Below are 23,529 nucleotides of genomic sequence, written 5' to 3'. Positions count from 1 at the left end.
CGTCCTTTTTCTTAAAATGCAGCCGTTTTTGGGCGATTTCGTACTTCAAACGGTCTAATAACGCTATTTACTATTCACTGTTGATGGTCGTTCCTTTCTCAAGTTAGTAAATGAAAATTATTCCATGCGCATCCCAAAATACAGGTGCCAAAATTATGCCAGGCGACTGTTGCATTTTCCCACGCTTTGGAGCGGGTTCACCGTATGCAGTCCACTCGGATGACTGTCGATTGGACTTCGGTGTTAAATTATGTAGTCATGATTCATCCATTGTCACATATCGACGCAAAAGCTCGGGTTTATTAGGTTTGATGATCTTCAAACACTGCTCCGAATCATCCACTCGTCCTTGTTTTTCATCAAAAGTGAGCTCGCGCACCCACTTTGCAAAGGGCTCTGATATGGCAAATGATATGATGTACACGTTCAGTTGATATCTGAGTGTCCGCTATTTCATTCAATTTCCATTTACGATCATTCAAAATCATTTTGTGGATTTTTTAAATATATTCGTCGGTAACAACCTCTTTTGCGGTTTGGAAAACGTTAGAAGAACCATCGGGTCGCCTTGACCGCTCCGCCAACTGAGCCCGGCTTTTAGTAATTTTATTTCAATTAAAATTACACCGTACAGTCACTATACCAGGATAGATTCTGGGCAAATTTATGTTATTTGCCTTAATAAATTCCAGTTAGGTTTTTCGTTCGTATCTTTTGCTTTCATTAGTAGCATAAAACCAATCTTTTTAACAGATAAATATAAGATACATAATTTAAGCAGAGGCAAAGCGCTTTAAAAAGTTCAAACGTAGGAATTGGTAAGCTACTGTCAGGATATATCAAGCGAGGTCAAAGTTCTGGTAGCGCTTCTGACTGTTGTTTGAATCAATATGACGAATGTTGAAACTTTGTCTTACATTATATATATTATATAATAATAAGTTATTATAAATCAATATACTCACGACTCTTCTATTTTGTGAGTCGTCTAGCCTCCTACTACCTACGGAAGTTTCTGGAAGTTTATTGATTGCGGAGGTTTCTTTTGTAAATTTTTCGATAATTCTAATTGAAACTCATAGTTTCATTTATTTACACCTAAAAGTGCTTCCAAATTGTCGTAGCTTGCAGTTTTAGACTGCCTGAGTTTGATATCCTAGACAGTGGCCAAAATGAAGTCCTAGGTTCGTATCTATATAAAGCCACAGGTCTTTTTTGATTAGTAATCTGTTTTCAAAACAAAAGAAAGTTTGAGACGGCAAATTATCATTTGGGTTACTTATGGAATAAAATGTAACCTCCAAAATTTCAGAATTTTGGGTGTTACCTGATTTTCATTGGGATTCGAAGGGTATTTGCTTGAGCAATTGAAAGCGTAGAATGAATGCAGCCTATATATAATATAAGATTATCAGTGTTTCATCCCCTGCGCTATCAGTCATAAGATATGTACAGGTGCCAATGAGAACACTTTTGAACTCCATACCGGATGAGTCTGCCATTAGAAGAACAACCACAAGGCTAAAGCGTTAAAGTTTAATTTAGATTGATCGACCTTCCAGGAATGTATATATCAGATCTGCAAGATCATGTGGAGTATGAAGTTGATGACACTACTTCTTGCCAAATGTTTAAATGAGGCCCATGAAGGAAAATCACCATCATTCCTCTTGAATGACGCTTTTAATTTTCGCAGCTTCAACAAGAGCGTAGAGAACTATCGCCTCAAGGAATTTTGGTAATTAGCGTAGAATACCGACTGGGTTCTAATGGGAAATAGTGATTTGTGTCCGTTTTTCAGAAGTCATAATTATAACTAATTCTCAGCAGATTTACATTAAAATAAAAAGCTAAGGAAGTACAGTGAAATGAATACGTTATAACAGTATATTTCTTATGCTTATGTAATATATTCAGTAGTTGAACAAAGAGTTATATTTAACAAATATATGTTTAATTAGTTCATAAGGATGAGTTATATTTAATGACTAATTCACGAACACGTAATTAGTGATTACAAATTCGTTGAAAATTATTACATATTATTATTACTCGATTTAAATTTAACGGAATATAATTTTGCTTCATTAAACAAATTCAATTATTAATTAGATTAATCATAAATCGAAGTTAGCAGTGCGATGTTTATTTTGTGACATAGCTATTGTATGATGTATTAGTGAATAATGAGAAAAGTAGTTCCAGGAATATATCAGTCGCGCGATATTAGGGAGATTACTGATTAACGTGATTGTCAGAATATTCATGTGTCAATTTGTTCTTGACGATGCTCTACATTACGTTGTATTTACTCAAATTTCCTTGTATAGTTTGTGTGGAATGGTTTGTCACGTGTTGGTGTAATTCGGTGCTGCTGTAATACGCTTTCGGTGGATGTAAACACTGAAGCCCTAGCTTCTAGTCAAAACCAATAGTTTAGATTAATTCACAAAAAGTCAGTTCGCCTTTCGTGGATTTTTACCGGGAACTGCGATATTTATTCCAGAAATCCACAGACAAGGATCGTTATTCAAATAACGGGTTAGTCCTAATTTTAATAATTTATACCTAGGGGACTTCAGTTCACCTTTGATGCTAGTACAGCTTGAACCGTCGATACTGTTATCTGAATTTCTCTTAATTACGTCAAGGAATGCTTTGAAAAAACCTTCAAAATAATTAACAATATTGTGTCCACCTGTCTTCTTTTCCTATTTAACTAGCTGTTTTTATTATTAGTAAATTCAGGAATGTTTCTGATAAACGACCGAATTCAAAAAAATGCGCGAGTTTAAAATCAAACAATCTTAATCTACTTTAAAATTAATTGGTTTGGCACTGCCGCTTCAATCCTACTCTAATATATACGAAACCCTTATTTCTAACAGCTGGCCATCATATCTCAAGCCTGCCATAAATACACCGCTATTTTTGACAAGCTAACCCGTATCAACCCCGCTATACGACATAAATAGGGCTTATGCCGAATTTTTCTATACAAAGGTATGAAGATTTACACGTTTTAATTAACATTACAAGAATGCAGGATTACAGGAATAAACCAAGAAACTAAGGGGTTGCGAGAGAAAGACTTATTATGAAAACTAACAATTATTTTATTCTTAAAAATAACTAGACCAAGTAAGTCTAAGTAATAATTCAATAGTAATTTTATTAAAAAAATGTATACTAGACTCTAATTCCTATCATTATTTATTATCAGTTGCCTATATACCTAAAATCGGGTTAGGTTCCACTATTTGGAACTCGAGAACGTCTGAACCAATTTTATAATATTTGATTTGTTAGATTCGTTTCTGCCTTGATTAGCAAAATAACCACCGAAATATAGAAAATATGAACGGAAAAATCTGAAATAATCTTGGGCAATTGACAGCTAACGTCATGCACATTTTTAGCTTATTGGTAATAATTAATATGCACGACAAGAACTTAATTCTTGAAACGCATACGATGTTGTCAGTAACTGTAAGTTATACTTTAACAATAAAATATAACTAGAATAAATTATCTTGAATTTCCCAATTAACTTAATATTTTCATCTATTTATCTATCAGCCAAATACCTCTCCGCACAATTGCAAACCAACGGCAATGACCATTTTACTATCAAAGTATCGAGTGAATTGATTTCATTTCTTCCGAATATTTGCAATTTCGTGTCATCTAAAATCGAGTTCATCAAGAAGTATTTCCGTATATCATGTCCATCCACATAAATGATAAATGGCTGAGTTGCTGAGTGAGTGAGCTATTTTGGCAACCAGGAAGAAAGATGTGAATGTGTCGTAATTCAAAGGTATTGATTATGCAACTAACCAAGATGGACTCAGCAAATATATAACAGAATTTTTATACTCTTTGGACATGCTTGGCTTATCACCGCAAAACGTACAATTGTAGTGTGGTTAGGTAACCATCATGCTTCGAGATCTAAACCAACTAAAACTATGCAATATTCCTTGGTCCGGCTCAAAGGACCAAACATTTTAGTATATTTTGTTCTTCTGCGAATATTGGAGAGCCTCTTCGATAACTCACTAGTTTCCTTGTAACTAACTGCCTTGAAGCCCTTTTATTTGTTTATCAATGCTAGCGATTCACAAACTGACATTACTAACTTCAATTTGCCTTGAGTGTTCACAGCTGATGATTTCAGATCGGACTATAAATTAATTATCAGCGACTTGGAGTACATTAAAGCACTCGCTGCACTATAGTCATTGGTTAAAATATTTGCTATGAAGTGAATCAAAATGATGGTTTTGTGTAGATCTTTCTAATTCGACCTATTGTATGCGAATATTTCATACCATGTTGTCTGGCTAAATAATAACGTGGCGGGCATGCACTCAAAATATTACAAATGCACACAGTAAGTATGCATATATCCTCCGAAGTTTATTCTATGAAATAACAATACTCAAAGATGAGTATGTTTCCATTCGGAGAATTCCGCTTATCATAAACGATATTCGTTTTGAGTTTGAACGAATTCATTTTACATAACTATTAACAAGTCGCAATCCTTGAGTATTTGTGGTATGAATCTAAAAAAATCATGTTTTTCTCATGGTCAATTTTATGTAGCATGACCAGGTGTTGTCACACCATCTATTTATTTTTGCGTTTGATAAGAAAAGTAAAAATGTCGAATATAACAAGGTGCGTCACTTAAAAGTATTATTCCGATTAGCAACCCATACAGCACAATACATAGCTTCAATAAATCTAAAGCCTTGCTGACGCGCCATTGTAGTAATTAATAGTTGTACATTGTTGACATTTTTTTTCTTTAGTGGATTGCTTTAATAAAATCCTAAATTAAATGTAAGAAAATAGTAATACGATAATCATTGATTGTGTAATAATCATCATTGAGTAAGCTTTTTAATTATATATTTACAAAATATATAAAGTAAGATTTTCGACGCTCCAATACAGAAAAAAATTAATTCTCGCAATGCAGACATTTGTTGCCAAGAGCCACAACATTTTAATTCATACCGTACTTTGAGATATAAATGTATAACAACTTTTTACATGAAGACATTTTACAAATTCTATTAATATATCATGTTATTGATCGAGAAAAAATCAAGTATTTTAGGATACTGAAAAATAGTAAATTAGTATCTTGCAGCGTAATTGCATCAAATAATAAAATAACAAGTTGTTTGTGTCTCATAAAGTTAACAACAAACCAGCCAATTTATTTTTATCGATACAGCAGTTGACAAGCAATGTGGTAAAAAACTGCGTCACCCCTCTGGAGGTTTACAGATTTGGTATCTAGGTCACTCCAAGCTCAATTACTGTCTATATTATTTTTCGTTACCGTCCTAGTAAAAGCATTTACTTCCAGACACATCAGTTCATAAGTAGACCATTATCTCGGATACAAATAGACGAGAGGTTTGAGTTCCCAAGACCGTGGCGTGTTTTACGATAATTATACAGGAAAAATGCGACGAGGGCCTTAATGTAATTGAACTAGCGTGATCTATATTCAGCGTGTCGAAGATGGCCATCGCTAATTTGTGATAGTACATTTACCGGAAAATCAAAAGTGGCTGATACATTAATTGTAGTTTACTTTACAAGAAAGAATATATCTTGGTGTTTTGTCTTCATGCTTTGATTATAACGCTGAAATAACGACGCCTTAATATCTACCAGGTGCGTTGGTAATTACTTTCTATTATTAACTTTTTTGTAAAAGATAGCAAGTATGATTTGATACATATGGTCTAACCAAAGTAGCATTGAATTCATGTCATCAAGATGTATAATAAATAGCCTATTGTAATTTGTAAATTCTTTTTAATACCAGAAAATATTTTTTTCTCATTTTATTTTAGTTAAAAAGAGATACAAGGCTGTCACATACGTTCGACCATGTAACCGAATTAGTCTGCAAAAGTCGCACGGTTGTCAAATATCAGTCAAATTCTACAAAACATTAGCGATAAGGGGTTACAAACCTTGTTTTGACGCTTCGTTTGTTTTGAAAAATTTTAAATCGCTGCTTGATTAGTAAACACTCTGGTTAAAAAAATTCTGTGGCCAAATAAATAGTCAGAAACAGATTACATCTCTAATTAATAGCTTCGAATAGAAACAAGGTAATGGTGGCTCGTTCTTACCAAGAAAAGAAAAATAATATAATTTAGGATTCACCGAAAAGGCAGAGCCTACACACCTTCATGTTAGTTTTATTCAAGATTAAGAAAGGTATAAAATCGGTGAGCAGTTTTTTTAATATAAACATAACTTAATACAGTTATTTCAGAAATAACCCATAGAAAACTTTGGGATATGCAGCTCCTTGAGGGATATATGTCAACACTGTTGCAGTCTTTATTGATGCACTTGTTGGGATCTTCTTCACTAGTGTACTATGATATGGTGCATTGTCCATAACAATACCTGATGGTTTCTCCAGGTTTTTTTAAAGCTGGTCTTCAAGCCACAGCAAAAACAAGTTACGGTTCATTTCGCTATGGTAGTCACCCTTGGACTTAGAGGAAAACATTAATGCTGAACCAGGAATTAAACCAATTCTGTTTCCAGCATGAAGATTTATATGTTTGCAATGAATTATTAATAAATATTATGACTAGCAAAACCTAATCGATAGTTATTCCAATGTTTACCTTCTTCCATCTACTTTTGTTGCCTTTGCGCTATATTTATTATCTTGCCATAAGTGATCCAATGTATCATTCTGAAAGATCCATGTCTCATCTAAATATACAAAATTATATAATAATTCATCCTTGACTTTGTTGTACGTTTTTGAAATTTGCATTCTTTTAAAAGCACAGTCAAGGGATGTTCTACATCCCTCAAATAGCTGCATATCCTTCAACTTTTTATGGATGGATTTTATCAAGGATCTAGACTACCAATTTTCTCTGAAAAAATTGTATTAAATTATGTTTCGATTCAAATAACTACTTACTGTCTTCATACATTTCGTATATTTGATCTCTAATACAGCTAACATCAAGTTGATATTGATTCTTCACCTGTCTTCCTGGCATAAAGATGTTTTCTTTTTTCAAAATATTTTCAATACAAATCGCGGCGAATTGAAATGTATTAAAACGAAACGTTAAAATAACGTTTGCGGGTTTATAACAATTAATTATAATTTTTTATAATTTTGCAGACGTTTGACCAACGGACAACTTTTGATGGGTCATTCGATTACATGTTCGAACTTATCAAACGGCATGCTATCTCTTTTTCTCAAATAGAATAAAATGAGAATGAAAATATTGTCTGAGTTTTTGATGATGATGATGATATTGTTTGAATATACAACGTTCGAGAGGCACATATTGATGACGTGCGTCACTACTGTTTCGAACAGACCAAGGTTAAGGTTACCACGAAAATGTCACTCTCATAGATATACGCCAGTTGCGAGTTTATTTTTTTTAGACTTTCTGGATTTTTCTGCGAATACTTAGTAGCTTAAATAATTACGATTACAAAATCATATAATTACAAATTTCGACCACAAGAAGAACACTCGTTTTTATTAATATTCTTGGGATATTATTTCATAAAAAATAAATTAAAATTAAATAAAATAAATCACTTAGTAAAAAGTCCCTTATCTGTCCATACCACTCAAAAACCGACTTTATATTTACGATCATGTTACAATTAACATTATGGATATTACAAAATATGGATCGTTAAAGGGGAAGGGCGGGGAAATCGTCTGATAAAGTACTATATCAATGCCGTTTATTCCAAATGTCGAAGCGGGATTATAAACAGAGTTATGACCTGTTCTTATTAGGCAAACTTTCGAAACTCCGGGACGTTTCGTTTAATGCCATCCAGTAATATCATTATTTATAGGAGAATAAAAATACGGGTCACGAGGGGGGCGCCCGGCTCGAACCTGGGCGATTTTTATCCGCCAGATGGCGTTCGTGCCGGTGAAATATCGCGTTTTATTAATTTGAGAAAAAGTTTTGAGTGTTTACTCTTACGCGTTCCTCGCTTCTTTGAGTCTCTCGTTACCGGTGGCTATGTATTTTTCATTTTGCAGCAGTTGTTCGAAGGACGTGACGATTTCCTTGGAGTTTAAGTGTACCAGGTGTCTGATTGCTCCAATGGAGGGCTTTAACGTGTCTGTTATCATGCTCAATACGCCATTCCAGGTACTGAAAGATTTAAGAGAGCTCGTTTTAGGTGCATTTGTATATGTAAATTCCAATTAGAGTTTGTTTTATTGTATTCCCAATTTTGCTTTGTTTAAAGAACAATTTTCTCTTGAAATTTATAGGAATAGTTATTGCACGCTAGGCAACGTGGTATAGTACCGGAGATAATTGGGATGATTGCCTAAGAGAATGTAATAATACTACATTATATCAAATATATAATAGACTAGGTAGCTGTAATAAAAATCACACAACTCTTTATTTATAATAATAATATACTATAGAAAGATTATTAATTATAACTGTATTTTAAAATTAAAAGGGGGAAAACTAAAATTTAACCAAAAAAAAAATACAAAATTTTAAATTCCGTGATGTTAAGTCAAACACTTATCAGAAGTGCTACGAAATATTAGCGTCACTTATTGTTTCCTAACCATAATTTTCGCATTCCAACATATGAACTTTTAACAGGGGATACAATTACATAAAATACGCGCCTAGGACTCTAACTCATAGGTAGTATGGGAAAGAGTTAAATGTAAATATAATAAAACACAATCCCAATATACTTACTAATATAACTGTGTTCTCAATTGTAGTTTAAGTCCATCGATAACAGATGCATTAGATTTACCATAATTTTATAATAAATTATATTTTTAAATTATTTCATATACATTAGAATTTCGTTGAATGTCAAAGAGAAACTGAACAAAAACTTAGATCCCGTATGTATAAATCTTCTATAGCCAGACTATAAGACACCTGTTAAATTAAAGGTAACAGAAATGTATCTGAAATTTCATTAATATAACCTGAGAATATAACAAACTTCAACTAAAATATAACACATTGAAAATAAAATTGACAATAACAACATTTCAAACTATACGATTAGAAACGGACCTTATTGCTGCGGTTACCACGAAAACGTTACTCTTACAGTTAGTTCATGCATATATTTCAGCGATTCATTTTTACTGATTTAAGTATTTCTTAAAAATTTATTATTTCTATATAAATTTTCAATGGGAATATTTTGTTCTATATTAAGATTTAAATTTGCATTAAAATTCTCACTGTATGATAGAACGTGGCATTCATTATTCATTCATTTTTGACATTTATTATAAACTCTAAAAGTGTATAAGTGATATATTTTTTAAAGAAAATCTCGATATATCTATAAAATCGGAAAAATATATAATAAAGATTTGGTTCAGTGAGTTTTTCCTTTAGTCGACACGTTAGTATATTTTATAATATGGTTTTTTGATAACATTATGTGGATATATCAATATTTTTACCGCTTCAGAAAACCCTATAACGTCCGTCATTGAATAATAACATAATTCGCTTTGATTGACATTCAACTTGTTAAGTCAGATTATTGAATTTGATTGCTATATTTGTGACATAAATTATAAATATTGATCCAAATATAAAGAAAATTGCATTTTTATAAACCTATTCATCCGATCTCAGTAGAAAAATAGAATATTTTAGTGACAGTCTGTTACATAATATAATAATAGTTGAACAATATAATTATAGTTCAACATGATGAATAATATTGTCTGTAGCAGTATACGTTCTCACTTTTACTTTTGTTAAAAGCATATTACCTGAAATTAATTCGTTTCCAATTTATTTAGTGTCGTATACAGTGAATTAAACATATTTTTTTCGTCTTAAACCATTCACTTGACTTAAACCATACCATTAAGAACAATCAGATTATTGAACTGAAGTCATTTCAGAAAAGTGCTTAAACGCTATCAGACATAAGCTAGTATAATCTGTAAATATCCGTGCTTTGAAAAAGCAAGTTACAAGCATCGCAGTTCAGGATGTTAGGCCTCCTAAGGCTGATTGTAATAGCCCAGTTCCTCAACCGTAGTCTATTGAAATTTGGTGTTATCAAAACTTGGCAAATTATTCCATATAAGGTACACCATGAGCATCTTGGTAAAAACGGTGTTATACTATGATCAAAGACAAACTGGCAGACAATGGTACATGCGATAATTACAAATTCTCTTAATATGTTGTCCACATGGGTCAACGACCGACCACCATCATTCCTTTAGTCATTCCTTTAGGTGCTATATCGCGCAACTGAAACCTTTTGTTTCTAAAGGGTCAACAAGTCGCCTTAGTTATTTTAAACTTTTCACATTATATAACTTATTCAGATGTTTTCATCTAAGCTGAGTTTTAAATCAGTTAATAAATCTTGTTAAGGAAACTATTGTGACTTTTTACTTTATTCCATATTAGTTGTCCACTAATTTAAAAATATAAACTATTTGGGCTTTTATTGACTTGAATGGTCCAGGAACATTTCTACAAAGGATGCATAACATAAATAGATTATGTTTGGCAGAAATAAAAATGGGAACGAAACAAGTTTACTTTTTTATTTTATGGCGCCTCCAGAAGATGTCCAAATTTTGATCTATGAATTTGATTATACGTTAATATAATATCTATGAAGGATTGTACTTTAGTAAGTGATATACGTTACGAAATGTATTGGGTTTAAAACTAAAAACTGTTATTTTATATATTTTATTTTATTTAAACGAAAGCAGCGACGATTAGTTCGAACGATTGCAGAGACGATCTAGTCAGATTACGTCATCAGAAAGCATACAGAATTCTTAGTATTGTGGCAACCGCCACGACCCTTTAAGCCACCACGAATTCACCAAAAACAACTACAAAGGTTGGCAACGCCGGTGGATTGGTACCATGCAGTTCCAGGCTATAAAAGACCATCACGACGATGTCTCGTTCTCTTTTCTTTTCTCCATCCCCTTATAAGAGTACACTTCCACAGCGCTACTGTACTTCCTCTACCTAACCTAATATACTTTCAATTCTCCCGTCGACCACATGTATCATTTAACATTGAAATAAACATTATTTCTTCAACCAGTGTTTTCAGTTCTCGTGCAAATCCTTCCAAAAATAGTAGTGAGTGTTCTGACAAATAATCGCAGCGGCAGCCACACTTTTCGACCGACTGACTGACCGGACGAACATTCCTACAGTATATTGCCGTATTAATCAAATTAATAACATAGATAATCTGTACAAACTAGTCTTGAAATATTATGTTCTCTTAAACATAATACTGATTACATTATTTGTTTAATTTTATTTCTCGAATTTTGACGTTTTTAATCATATTACAGGGGAAGAACAAAATAATATATAAACCTGATATACGTACAAACTGTATTTTTTAAGCGTTCGAACCAACATTTGCCTTTAAAATTAATATTTTTTAAATAGTTTCCTTTGAAGTTGAAGATTTACTCCTCACTCTCTGTTGTAGAACTTCAGTGTGCATCTATGTAATGTCATGCATGTTGGTTTGAATCTGTTTGTATCTTTTATCCTTATCACTGTCATGGGTTGTGCGACTATTGTACTGTAGCATTCATATATTCATATATCTGCATGCTTTTACAAATTTTACCACATGTACCCTTTATCCTACACTTTTAACTCTAGACTTTATATTCCGACCATGTATTTATATTGTTCCTTACGTAATAACGTTGTATGCTTTAACTGATACTGTAATTGTGTTGTATATTATATATCTGTAAATAGACCCTAAATAGTCCCGGAGGCTGATGGGTCTATAATATATAAATAAATAATAAATATTCTAAAACTTCTCTAAAATGGTTCAACTATGTTAAATTATAGTAGATGTGCTAGTCAAGAAAGATGTTTAATAATATGCTGATGCACCTCAAACCAAGAATGAAACTTTGTGGTCCTGTATGGATATGGCCTTTGTCATACTGGATTATGGCAGTTTGCAGCAATATGCTACTCATAGCTAGAATCATCATAATGTCGCTATCATTGATAATGTCGCTAGGTTAATTCACAATAATACAATCAGTGATGGGAGTGAGATAACCAGCTGAATATAATGATATTACCATTCAAATCGTAACCGAACCTTCTCTGTACTTAACTGTAGAAAGCAACATGGTCGAATCATAGACTTGATTTGGGGTGGGCCCGATCATTTGTAGGAGACAATGCAAACATTAATCTGTATTTCCTACTGTTCATATTATTTTGTCCATCTCTTGTATATCTTGCAGCTAATTGGAACCTATGACGATGGTATATTTAATCAGTTAATAGAAAGACTTTTTGATTCATGGAGCACCAGATATCTCCTATCCAGATTCATCAGGATATTTTAGCCAGGTAATATTTCATTATGATAGCTACTGTTCCAAGTATACATATCATATTATATCTGTTGTACCTTAAATAATTTTCTTTTTATATTCCTGTTTCCTTATTTGATTAATGTTGTAATCTGAAATGGGTAAACAAGTTTGTTCTATCGACAAATTCGATCATCCGGCTCAGTTTATTTTAAAAACTTCAACGTAATCGGAATCTACGAAGAAAGAAAAGAGTTTAAGAACATAGCAAAGATTAACATCATCTGTATCAATAGTTCTTGAGACAGTTTATAATCACATATTTGAATCAATATAACATTAATCATTTCAAGTCCAACGATAGAAAGAAACATATTGCAGTTGTAGGAAAATCATGAAATATCATGGCATCACTTTTTTTGGACATTATGGATTAGAAAGAAAATTTCCAAAATGTATTACATGGTTTGAACGGCAAAAATAAACAAAGAACGATAACATTATTTAATAAAGCCAGGGTAGCAGTAATAAGTGTTAAAAATCTAGAAGCTAAAATTGGAACGTGAGTTCCTATATAAACCATACATTAGATTATATAATTCTTGGAGAATTTTCCTTTGGAATAATTTAATAACTACAAAATAATGGCTTGGTGGTCAAATATTTGCCAATTCGTTGTAATCTCTTGGGCTGTTAGCCGTGGTTCGAAAAATGTATAGAAATAGCAGGAGGATTTGTTAGAAGATAAATCAATATTCTTGTTATTTTTTATATTTTTTATAGCAAGATCGAAAATTCTTGAAGTTACCTGCAATACTACATCAATATTATGTTTCACTATGTTCAGTATGCTCTATTCCCTATTCTCGATTATTAATATTTCTTGAAACTAGCTACTACTTAAAATCTCAAAATATTAGCACTACATCACGCTAATCCTACACTATAACCATCTAATTAATAAATATCCAGAAAATATAATTTAAAAGATAAAATTCGTATAAACTTTATATGGTTTTCTTTCCGTTTTGGGATAATTTTCGTCAATCACATAATAATATTAATCAAAAGCCAGTGTTTTTGTTTCGTTTCAAAAAAATTTCTAGTTTAAATCAGCTTAATTCTGCAATAATTAGCATCTCATTAAGTTTTATAGTATACTACGCAATACTCCCAATATGTAGGAGTTATATATTAATCAATCATTTATTAGTAAAGTTACGGGTTAAATTTGGGACGGTTGGAAACTTGGAAGGCTCCACGGCTTCGTATTATATTTTCTAGTCTAATTAAAATATCGTAGCGTAACTATTAAAGCAGCTAATTTTATATCAATAACAAAACTTGTTCTTAAATATGTGTGTGGTATAACAAAATACCCTTAGTGTTTAAGAAAGTGATTAAAAAATTTCGATTATTTGATATAATATAAGCGTTATAAGGTAAACTCAAAATTAAAAAAGCCTTAAAAACTCATTCCCTTTTTGCTATTTCTTTTTCTCCATAATATCTTTTCACGTTTTTTGTGTTTGCAGCAATAATTCCATTGCTAGAGATCGGTTTATCTCTCTCAATTTCTGCTTTAATCGTTGTATTTTGGTCATAATTTGATCTTGATTTGCATGCATAGTTTGCATTCATCATCTATTCATCACCGGTACATTGGAAGATGTCCATTTTCCAAGCTTCTCACTGCTGATGCTGATACTACTACTAATAATATTCTACATATTAAAGCTTGATTTTGCAATAGAGGAGTCCATTCAACCTTTATTCTCGAGATATATAATCCATTATCAGCCTGGGCTGTCTGAAGCTCTGTGGTAATTCCTCAACCGTGATCTCTACATCTCGATCGAATGCCATTATTTCATATATGTTGAAGAGAATCATATAGAATTTGGGTACACTAATTCAAACTAACAACTGTCAGATTCCAATAGTGTCCAAGTCACGCAGTATTATAGAAGCGTTGGCAAAATAACCATTCGAAATATTCAGGCTAGTTAGTCTTGATTACAATTTTTACTCTCAAGCCCGTGCAATCTCAAGAAAATTTTGGCACGTTTACCTTACTAGGTGGCCATAAATATCATTTTTTTCTCGTATATTACTAATCCCAACTGTAGCCCAACTCCTGAAATTACTCGAACTAGATGTCGTTAAGGCACAGCAGCAGGTGATGCGTCAATTGTTAATATCATGTTTTTTTGATATCGGTTTTTGGATCATACATCATGAAGAATTCTTTAAAATAAAATCTTCAGCGAACACCAAAATATTCAAAAATATTGTAATATTCCATTAATATATTGAGAGCAGAAAACACGCTTTCCACACATAATATAATATTCATAGTTACCTTCTAGACGGTTGATTATCATGTTTTACAATGCTCCATACAATAGAACGCAAATCAGTTGATATAAGGTGTCTCTGTCGAGCATAAATAAATCTGTTTTCACTTGGTCGCCTTCAGCAATCTTACTATACCTTAAAGCTTTTATTGGTGCTCGTAATTTGTATATTTTCAAAAGAAATTAATAATAAAGTTTGTTGAATATCAAATATCTCTTGAGTGTTTATGATTTCAAAAGGTTTCAATGTCAAACATTAGTTTTGGTCTAATATTTCGCCTTAATTTGTGAAATATCTGATATTTATTCAGTTTTCCTCAATATAGTTTTAGAACTCTCCAGAATGTTCAAATGTGTTGGTTTTAATGATGAAGCATCCTACCGCTTTGACTAATGTAATATTTGGATTTTAAAAATAGCAATATTTAAAAAAGTTGCTAAGAAAGAAATTTTGTGCAATACAGTATATAGTACCATTGATCATTCACATGACAAATATTCATGTTTATGTGAAAATAAATATGTACCTTACCGATAGTGACTCGGGTTAATCAAAACCATATGTCCATCATTGTAAAAGTCGCCATTTTCCCACACAGTTATTTGTTTCGGACGACCAAACCTCTTCTCAGTTTCTCGTTGTGACAGGGACATAGAATATTTAAGAATTGTGCACCGAAATTTATATACGAATCGGGAATCTTACTATTCTAATATGTCATGATGACACCATAAACTTAACCCCAAAATGCAAATGTCAAATTTTATAGAATTCAATTAATTTTTTTATGTACAGAGTATGAATAATAAAAGCCATATAAAACATAAATATAAAATGGGAACTTTAATAAGCACACCCGTAACTATATTTTGCGCTTCTGAATCCCTAGATGTCTGGAAGTAAAAACATGATATATTTCTTTTCTTCTTTTCGATTTGAAATTTTTTAAGGCATATTAGGTTGTATTTGTTTTTTTCTCTTTATACTTTATACTGTGTATAATTTTAAGGAAATTTGTTATAATGCCATTATTTTAGGTTTTCTAGGATTTGAAGGTTTAAAAAAATAATTTTCAAAGGATTTGGCTCTTGCCCAAAGCGGTTTATACAACTAAACAATAAGAAACTTTTAAGAAACACTTTATATAAAAATAAAATTAAGGCTTCTTCTTAGAACAGAAATGTTTATTCTTTATCAGATTATTTTGGACCCAAATGTGTAAGATTATTGCCTGTCAAAGATACCGTTCTTAATAGGAAATACTTTTTAAAATTTGCATCGATAATTGGATGGATCTTTTCCCTTAATCTATACAGAACGAAAATATGTCTACAAGTTAAATTTTGAAATTGGTAGTTGCTCGGCCCACATTAATATCTTTTATAGGAATTAGAAGTAAGCAGAAAATTTTAACTGAAATTCTCAATCTTATATTATGTTAGCAAATGATGATTCTCGGCCTGACACATATATGGCCCAACTAGAATTACATCCATATGTTTTTAACTTACCCCTAACCCTCGAAAGATGCGTGTATAAATTTGACAGCTGTCGGATGATTAGTTGTATTAAAGTTTTGTAATTGTGAAAAAAATGGATTAAATGAGTTTGGCGAGTTGATAAAATTGCTTTTTGAAGGGAAAAATACAGTTGAAGCAAAAACTTGGCTTGATGCCGAATATTCGGACACTGCAACACAAAAATATATCAAGGATTGGCATGCAAAGCTTGGATGTGGTGAAATGAACACCGAAGAAGTGGACGCCCAAAAGAGGTTGTCATCGACGAAAATATTTAAAAAATCTACCAAATGATTTTGAATAACAGTAAAATGAAAATGAATGAAATAGCAGACACTGTAAAGATAGCAACTGAACGTGTACATCATATCATTCACTAATATTTGGATATGAGAAAGCTTTGTAGAAAGTGGGTACCGCGTGAGCTCACTTTTGACCAAAAACAACGACGAGTTGGTGGTTCAGAGTAGTCTTTGAAGATGATCAAGAATAATAAACCCAAGTTTTTGCATCGACATGGGATAATGGATGAAACATTGTTCCACCATTTCACTCCGAAATCGAATCGACAGTAATCCAGGTGGACTACACACGATGAACCCGCTCCATAACGTGGGAAATCGCAACAGTCGGCTGGCAAGCTTATGGCGTCTGTATTTTGGGACGCATATGGAATATATTCATTGACTACCTTGAAGAAGCGTTTTTGGACCGTTTTAAGGACGAAATCGCCAAAAAACGGCCGCATTTGAAGAAAAAGAAAGTGCTGCTTCACCAAAACAAAGCACCGTGTCACAAGTCAGTGAAAACTCTGGCAAAAATCCATGAATTTGGCTTCCAATTGCTTCGTCATCTACCGTATTTTCCAGAATTGGCCCCCAGGAAAACAGGCGACACTTCCTATTTTCAGATCTCAAAAGATGCTCGCTGGGAAGAAATTTTCGTCGAATGAAGAGGTGATCGCCATATCTGAGGCCTATTTTGAAGCAAAAGAGAAATCGTACCTCAAAAATGGTATCGAAAAGTTGGAGGGTCATTATGGTCAGTGTATCACTCTTATAATATTTAAGGCAATAACAATATACAATTAGAAACAAATTTATCAATTATCCGATTATATGTTGCTTTTTTTGATGAATTCTAAAAATATTTTTCACAAATGTTAACTAGTACTTAATTTTTTTTTTCTAATAAACATTTTTAATATTGTATAATAATTTTAATTTTATAATTTTGTCGCGCTCTTAGGTGTTTTAGATGAACAAACCTTGGCTACACTTTATATGTGCGAGATCTTCAATCTTAGATGAATACTTGGATAAAGCTAACTAAAACAATCCTAAGTAAGCTGAATATAGATCACGCCATTTCAATTACATTAAGACCGCTGCCACATTTTTCGTTATTGGTACTCAAGATAAGGTCCTGTTAGAACCCCATGAGTATTGAAGTAATTTCATTCACCAGGAAAACAACAACGAATAATAGGGATAGTAATTGGATAGTGACCTAGATACCGGTTTAATAGGCCCTCAGAGAAACACTGTAATGTATCGGAGACCCTGCTTTTCATTGCACTTGTTATTTCAACTGTACGGTAAAACTTTTTTAGTATTTTCAGTCAATTTTTATTTCGTTTTAATAAACAGCCTCCATTTCGAATATATCCTGTTCGAACAATTTGTTTTAGAAAAATATAAGTTATACCTGTGCTAAAATTTTCTGCGGGCCATTTAATTTATTGATAAAATGGGTGTGGTGAAATGAAATCCATTATATTTTGCTGTTCAAAAGTATCCTATTTTGATCAGTAAATTGTAGCCGTTTTGAAGGTAACTTTATTATTCCTCGTACACGTTTATGCCTTATGGTATTATACCTATTGTCAAAAATTGGGCATTGCAGATTTTCACAGGAACAAGTGGCTGTCGCAAACAAGAATCCACGCGGAGACGCATAACAAGAGCACTAAAATATGATTTTGCCACATTGTCAGTTCTTGTAAATTATATGAATATTCCAAGAATATAATATATATAGTATATTTTCTTGGATTTATTAATGAATGTAAAATTTCCGTTTGCATTTAGTTAAAATGTTGGTAAGCATATTAGTACATATGTCATCCCTTATAATGCACTGACGGTAAGATCAAAATCTTTTAAAAAATAGCTAATTTTTAAATAATAATTATTATAAGTAAAAAATAAAAATAAAAATATATACAATATAATTTGTTTGCTGTAAAGTCAAGAATAAAATATAATTATCACTATATAAACATTACAATAATAAATTTAATTTACATTACTTATATATATATATATATATATATATATATATATATATGATACTATGTAGGATATTTTATTATTTTACTATTTTACTGAGAAATAATTATAAATTAGTAATCCCAAGTCTAGCCCAGTGGTCGAAATTCTATCACAATTTAAGTTGATAATATCTTTCTCATTAATTAGCTAATAAGCTATATATAAGTATATATTTATATATAAATATTTATATATAATAAATAAATTATTTATATAAAATATATAAATTATTTATATATGTAAATATATATGGGACATTTTACTGGGCAATAATTATAAATTAGTGATGGCCTAATGGGCGAAATTCGACTACAATTTATTAGGTTAATCATGTCTTTCTCATTAATAAAATTGACATGTGACTAAAGCTTACAAATATATATGATATATGATATTATTTAAAGTAATGTTTGGGTGTTTGATACAAATACATATTGACATATTAAAATAACGAAAAAATAGGTCGGTTTTTCAAAATTTAAGTTATATTAATGGAAGACAATTTAAAATCATTAAATGATCTATTAACTTATTAACTGATTGAAATTGGTAAAATATTAAAATAGCAGAATGAAATATATTAAATAATTCATTGTATTAACATATGTACTCAAATTCTGTGAAACATAACATTATATATATTTATATATGATTATGTTTAGGATATAAAATTCTATATGAATACGGATATATAAAAGTTATTTGATACTAGTATGTATATAGAGCAACAATAAACATAATTAGGCTCTTTATTTTTACAATTTAGAAATGTATATTAAAGAAACATAATAATTAAGTGAACTTTTGACTGCACAAAATGTTGTCTATTAAATAAATAAGTAAATCAGTTGATAAAAGTTTAAAGAATAAAATGTCACGTAGAAGCAGTCCAAGAGCAGTTTAAACTGTTTACCAAGTTACTCTGAACAATTCTTAATTTTTTCCCTTTATTTCATGTGTTCCATTTATATAAATGTTGTATATAATGATGTATATCATATATGTGCCTGCCGAAAGTTGCAAATTCGTTTTAGAGTCAGAAAATATTTTCCTTCACATTTTAATCTATTTAAAAAGATATAGCATTCTGTTTAACATACTTAAACATATAACCGAATTAACCTGCAAAAGTCGTCCGCATAGAAAAAATAGAAATTTCACGGTATAGGGGACCTTGGGGAAATATTTTGTTTAGTTCAATCAACTATAGCGCTGCGATTGCAAATTGTGATTGGCTAGTTTAAATTCCTGGTGCCGCCACTAACATGAAATGTAATTGGTCGATCAAATTGTGTGAAATCAGCATTTTGTATGGGCGTCCATTTTTATGTTTGTTGTTTGTAGGTTATGGTTTTTGTTTAGATCACGAAATTTTCGTTTTACGTTGTGCATATTTTCTGTTTTACATTAATTATTATGGAGTAATAATATAAAAATTGATGACAATGCGTCAGTGTAATAAAAGATGTAGTGTACCGTGGTAAAATTCTACTGCGGAAATTAGACGTCATTTCCCAAAGAATGATCTCGCTCCTTTCCAAAAATGGGTTGATCAAGTAAATAGTAGTAAGTTACCTGGATAAACCGCAATGCAAATATATCAGCGTCATGGTGTTTGTTATGGACATTTTAGTGAAAAATTTAGAATTATCCTTCCTTCACAAACAGGTATTAGGGTAAATGCATATCCATCATTGGTTTTATCAGTTACATATAAAATTATCTATCTACTACATATCTGTTTATATATTGTTTGTTTACAGAAATTCAAAACCTTTGAAGATATTAGTAGTAATAAAATTCGATTAATCTACCAAGTTGTTCGTATGCTGTCATTGTGATGTCTCTACATAAAGAAGTCTTACATGAAGGTAACAGTTAATATAACTGGATAATTAGTAGTAATAAATACTACTTTTAATTGTAAAATATCCCTAAAATATTTGCAATACTTTAACTTTTTAGAACAATCAGTGTTTAATCATTTTATAGTAGAGGAATTATATATTTATATTTGATTGCCTTGTTAAGAAAATATTTGTTATGGTGCCATCAATAAATTTAATTGCTACTTTTAAGGGATTTATTACCTTAAAGAAATCTATTTTGTCTAAATTTACAAATAACTACATTTATTTAACAAATCTTAACCAAGATTGCTTAAAGAATTTTGTTGGATCTATTAGAGGTCATGGAGGTAGAGACAGCATCCTTCCCCTAGTATGTTCGAGAAATTTTTAAAAGGGGTCATCACTTCAATTTTTTCACATCATTCTCCCGGAGAAAATTGTGAAGAAGATGAACATGTTAGATAACTTATATTCTTTTTTGATGGGAGATCTAGCACCACTTGAGGTTGTTAAATCACCAGTTGAGTCTATATTTTCAGTTCCAGAGAATTTTGCTCTGAGGAAAACGAGTCTAATATTGTATTTTAGTCTTATTTCAGGCTATTTAACAAAACTTCTGAAAAAGAGACAACATGCAATATTTGTCAATATTCTATATTAAGTAGTTCCACAGATTAAATACTCTAAAATCTAAATATTTTTAAAAAACACATAAATTTTTAGTGTTTCAACTGTTCAATCCATAATGATTTTCAAGGCCAAATTTTAAGTTATTATGAGGTGTGATTGTATTTTTGGTTTAATGAAGTTAATGCAATATCAACAGGGAAGGATTTAAAGTTTACCTTCAATATATCAAGATAAGTTAGAACTCTAATAGATCCCATAAAATTGATGGCACTAAACATATATGGGAAGGCATTATAAAAGAATTATAGATATTTTAATATTGCCTAGAATAGAGTTCATATTTGTTTTTTTTTTGATTTTTGTTTATATATATTTATATTATTTACACTTATGTATATTTATATAGGATTTTATTTTAATAAATTAATTTTAAAATTTAAATATGATTTTTATTTAAATACTATTGGCCAATAAATGTGACGTCACAAAATAATTAGGGGAAATGGCAGACCAATCAAAGCAAAGTATTTTCCTTACAGGTTTCTACATAACTATTTTAAACTAACCAATCAAATTCGCGTTGTCAGCGCCGCCAATGATTGGACTAAGCGAAACTTTGCCCCACTACTTACCATTGTAGTTGCTCACTCCTGGTCGTCCGTTTGTCAAACATATGCAAAATTTTTCAAAATATTATATTTACGGATTTTAACCCGGGAAACGTTGTTTTAACGCTTTCTTTTAATAAATATCAAATCGCCGCTTATTATTACTCTATTTTAAAATGCCGAAGCTTTACACAGTCTGATTCAAAAACTGATTGCGTCTGTAATCAGTTATTTTGAATAGGAACGAGATAATGGAGGCCCACTCTTGCCAGTATAATACAGTAGAGAGGTATGTATCTTTACTGTTTGTTTAAATATTAATTGCTATAGTTTTCATTGAAAATATTTTTAGCATGTTGTAGCTGCAACAAATATTAGTATGGATTCGCTCACTAAACCACTTCAAAAAATAAAAAATAATATAAACTTAAATTCAGGTTGATGTTAGCTGTATCAGAGTTAATATATACGAAATGAATAAAAACGGTAAATAGTTTTTCAAATTTTTGGTCTGAATAGTATCCATAAAAATCTGAAAGATATGCAGCTATTTCAACATTTGAGTATGTAGAAGATCCCTTCATACACTGGTGAGTAATATAGGATTTAATTGGCGTAAAGATAGCCCACGAAGGGGTTTAATTGAACTTCCCGACATTGATTTTAAAAGAATATAATTTTTAATAACATATAACAAATTCAAGGAAGAATTACTAGATCAAATTGTGTATTTAGATGAGGTATGGATATTTGAGAATAGTACATAGAGTCACTATGGCAAGGTTATAGTCGATCTGGTTTTGTTACTCACAATAGTTAATAATTATTCATTGCAGACATATCGTTCTTCACTCTGGAAATGGGAATAGTTTTATTCCTGGAGCAGAATTGATGCTTTCCTCTAACTCTAAGAGTGAATACTATGGAGAAATGAACCATAAATTGTTTTTACAGTGGTTTCGAAATCAGCTTTCAAAGAACTTAGAAGAACCTTCAGTTATAGTTATGGACAATGCACCATACCATAATACACTGGTGGAGAAGATCCCAACAAATGCATCAACAAAGGCTGCACTTAAGTAATGAACTATTTCAAATTGTTACTTGGTAAATATAAATGAAATATTTAATTGCATTTTATGTAGTTTACATTTTTAGAAATAAGCCTAAGAAAAGATACGTGATAGATCAGATAGCTGAACTTTATGGCCACAGAGTATTATGTTTTGCCCCCTAGCGTTGCATATTTTATCCAATTTGTCGATATTGACTATTGCAAAGAATTATCACAATATGCATTCATGTCGAGAAAGATATTGAAACCAGAACTATCTGGATTTATAGAAAAAAACAATGTCAACAATAACACCTTCGGTTTGGATGAACTGGATAAGCTACATCGAAGAAGAAATTGACAAATGGTGGAATCGTGAGGAATTTTTTGACAGATTGGCGATAAACAGCTTAGTTATTCACTTGAGTAGTTATTCTGAAATTGACAGTGATTGAATAAAACCTCATAAATGTCGGTTAAGGATTTAATGATGAAAATTACCAAGAGAGGGTAATAAAAGAGAAATAACTAAAAGTCATTATATAATTAATATAGTTTCACTATACGAAACTGTACTATAGAGTAGAGTGCTGGTGCATGTGTGTTAGTATTCGAAATTTACATGAAATTTTGGTTAGAATATGTGAAGAGAGAAATAATACTAACTGTTTTGCCAATATGACAAATGCATTAAGTAGAATGCAGTGATTAAATCTAGTTTTACCAAGAAAATGTATACAGGTAGTAACAGAACAAACTAA

At 31.3% G+C, this 23,529-nt stretch overlaps 2 protein-coding genes across 3 annotated transcripts in view; both read right to left on the bottom strand.

Moving 5' to 3' along the window:
• Nucleotides 1-15,500, bottom strand: part of LOC143198476 (uncharacterized) — a 37,582-nt gene extending 22,082 nt beyond the window's left edge. Inside the window, exons 1-2 of one of the 2 annotated variants that reach the window (XM_076407717.1) lie at nt 15,305-15,500; nt 8,034-8,207 (exon numbers count right to left, since the gene is read on the bottom strand). In XM_076407717.1, coding sequence (XP_076263832.1) covers nt 8,034-8,207; nt 15,305-15,426 — 296 coding nt within the window. In that variant the 5' untranslated portion in view covers nt 15,427-15,500. The remainder of the gene's footprint in view (nt 1-8,033; nt 8,208-15,304) is intronic. The other variant, XM_076407718.1, reaches the window with a different exon arrangement.
• Nucleotides 1-23,529, bottom strand: part of LOC143198478 (G-protein coupled receptor dmsr-1) — a 114,324-nt gene that overhangs the window by 38,237 nt on the left and 52,558 nt on the right. The gene's annotated exons all lie outside the window — the stretch shown is intronic.

This window comes from Rhynchophorus ferrugineus, unplaced genomic scaffold (assembly GCF_030347505.1).
Source record: "Rhynchophorus ferrugineus isolate W39M unplaced genomic scaffold, kcgeb_rfMv2 rfM6, whole genome shotgun sequence".
Classification (NCBI taxonomy): domain Eukaryota; kingdom Metazoa; phylum Arthropoda; class Insecta; order Coleoptera; family Curculionidae; genus Rhynchophorus; species Rhynchophorus ferrugineus.
Note: the sequence above shows the minus strand (reverse complement) of the source record. Positions and strands in the feature narration are given on the sequence as shown.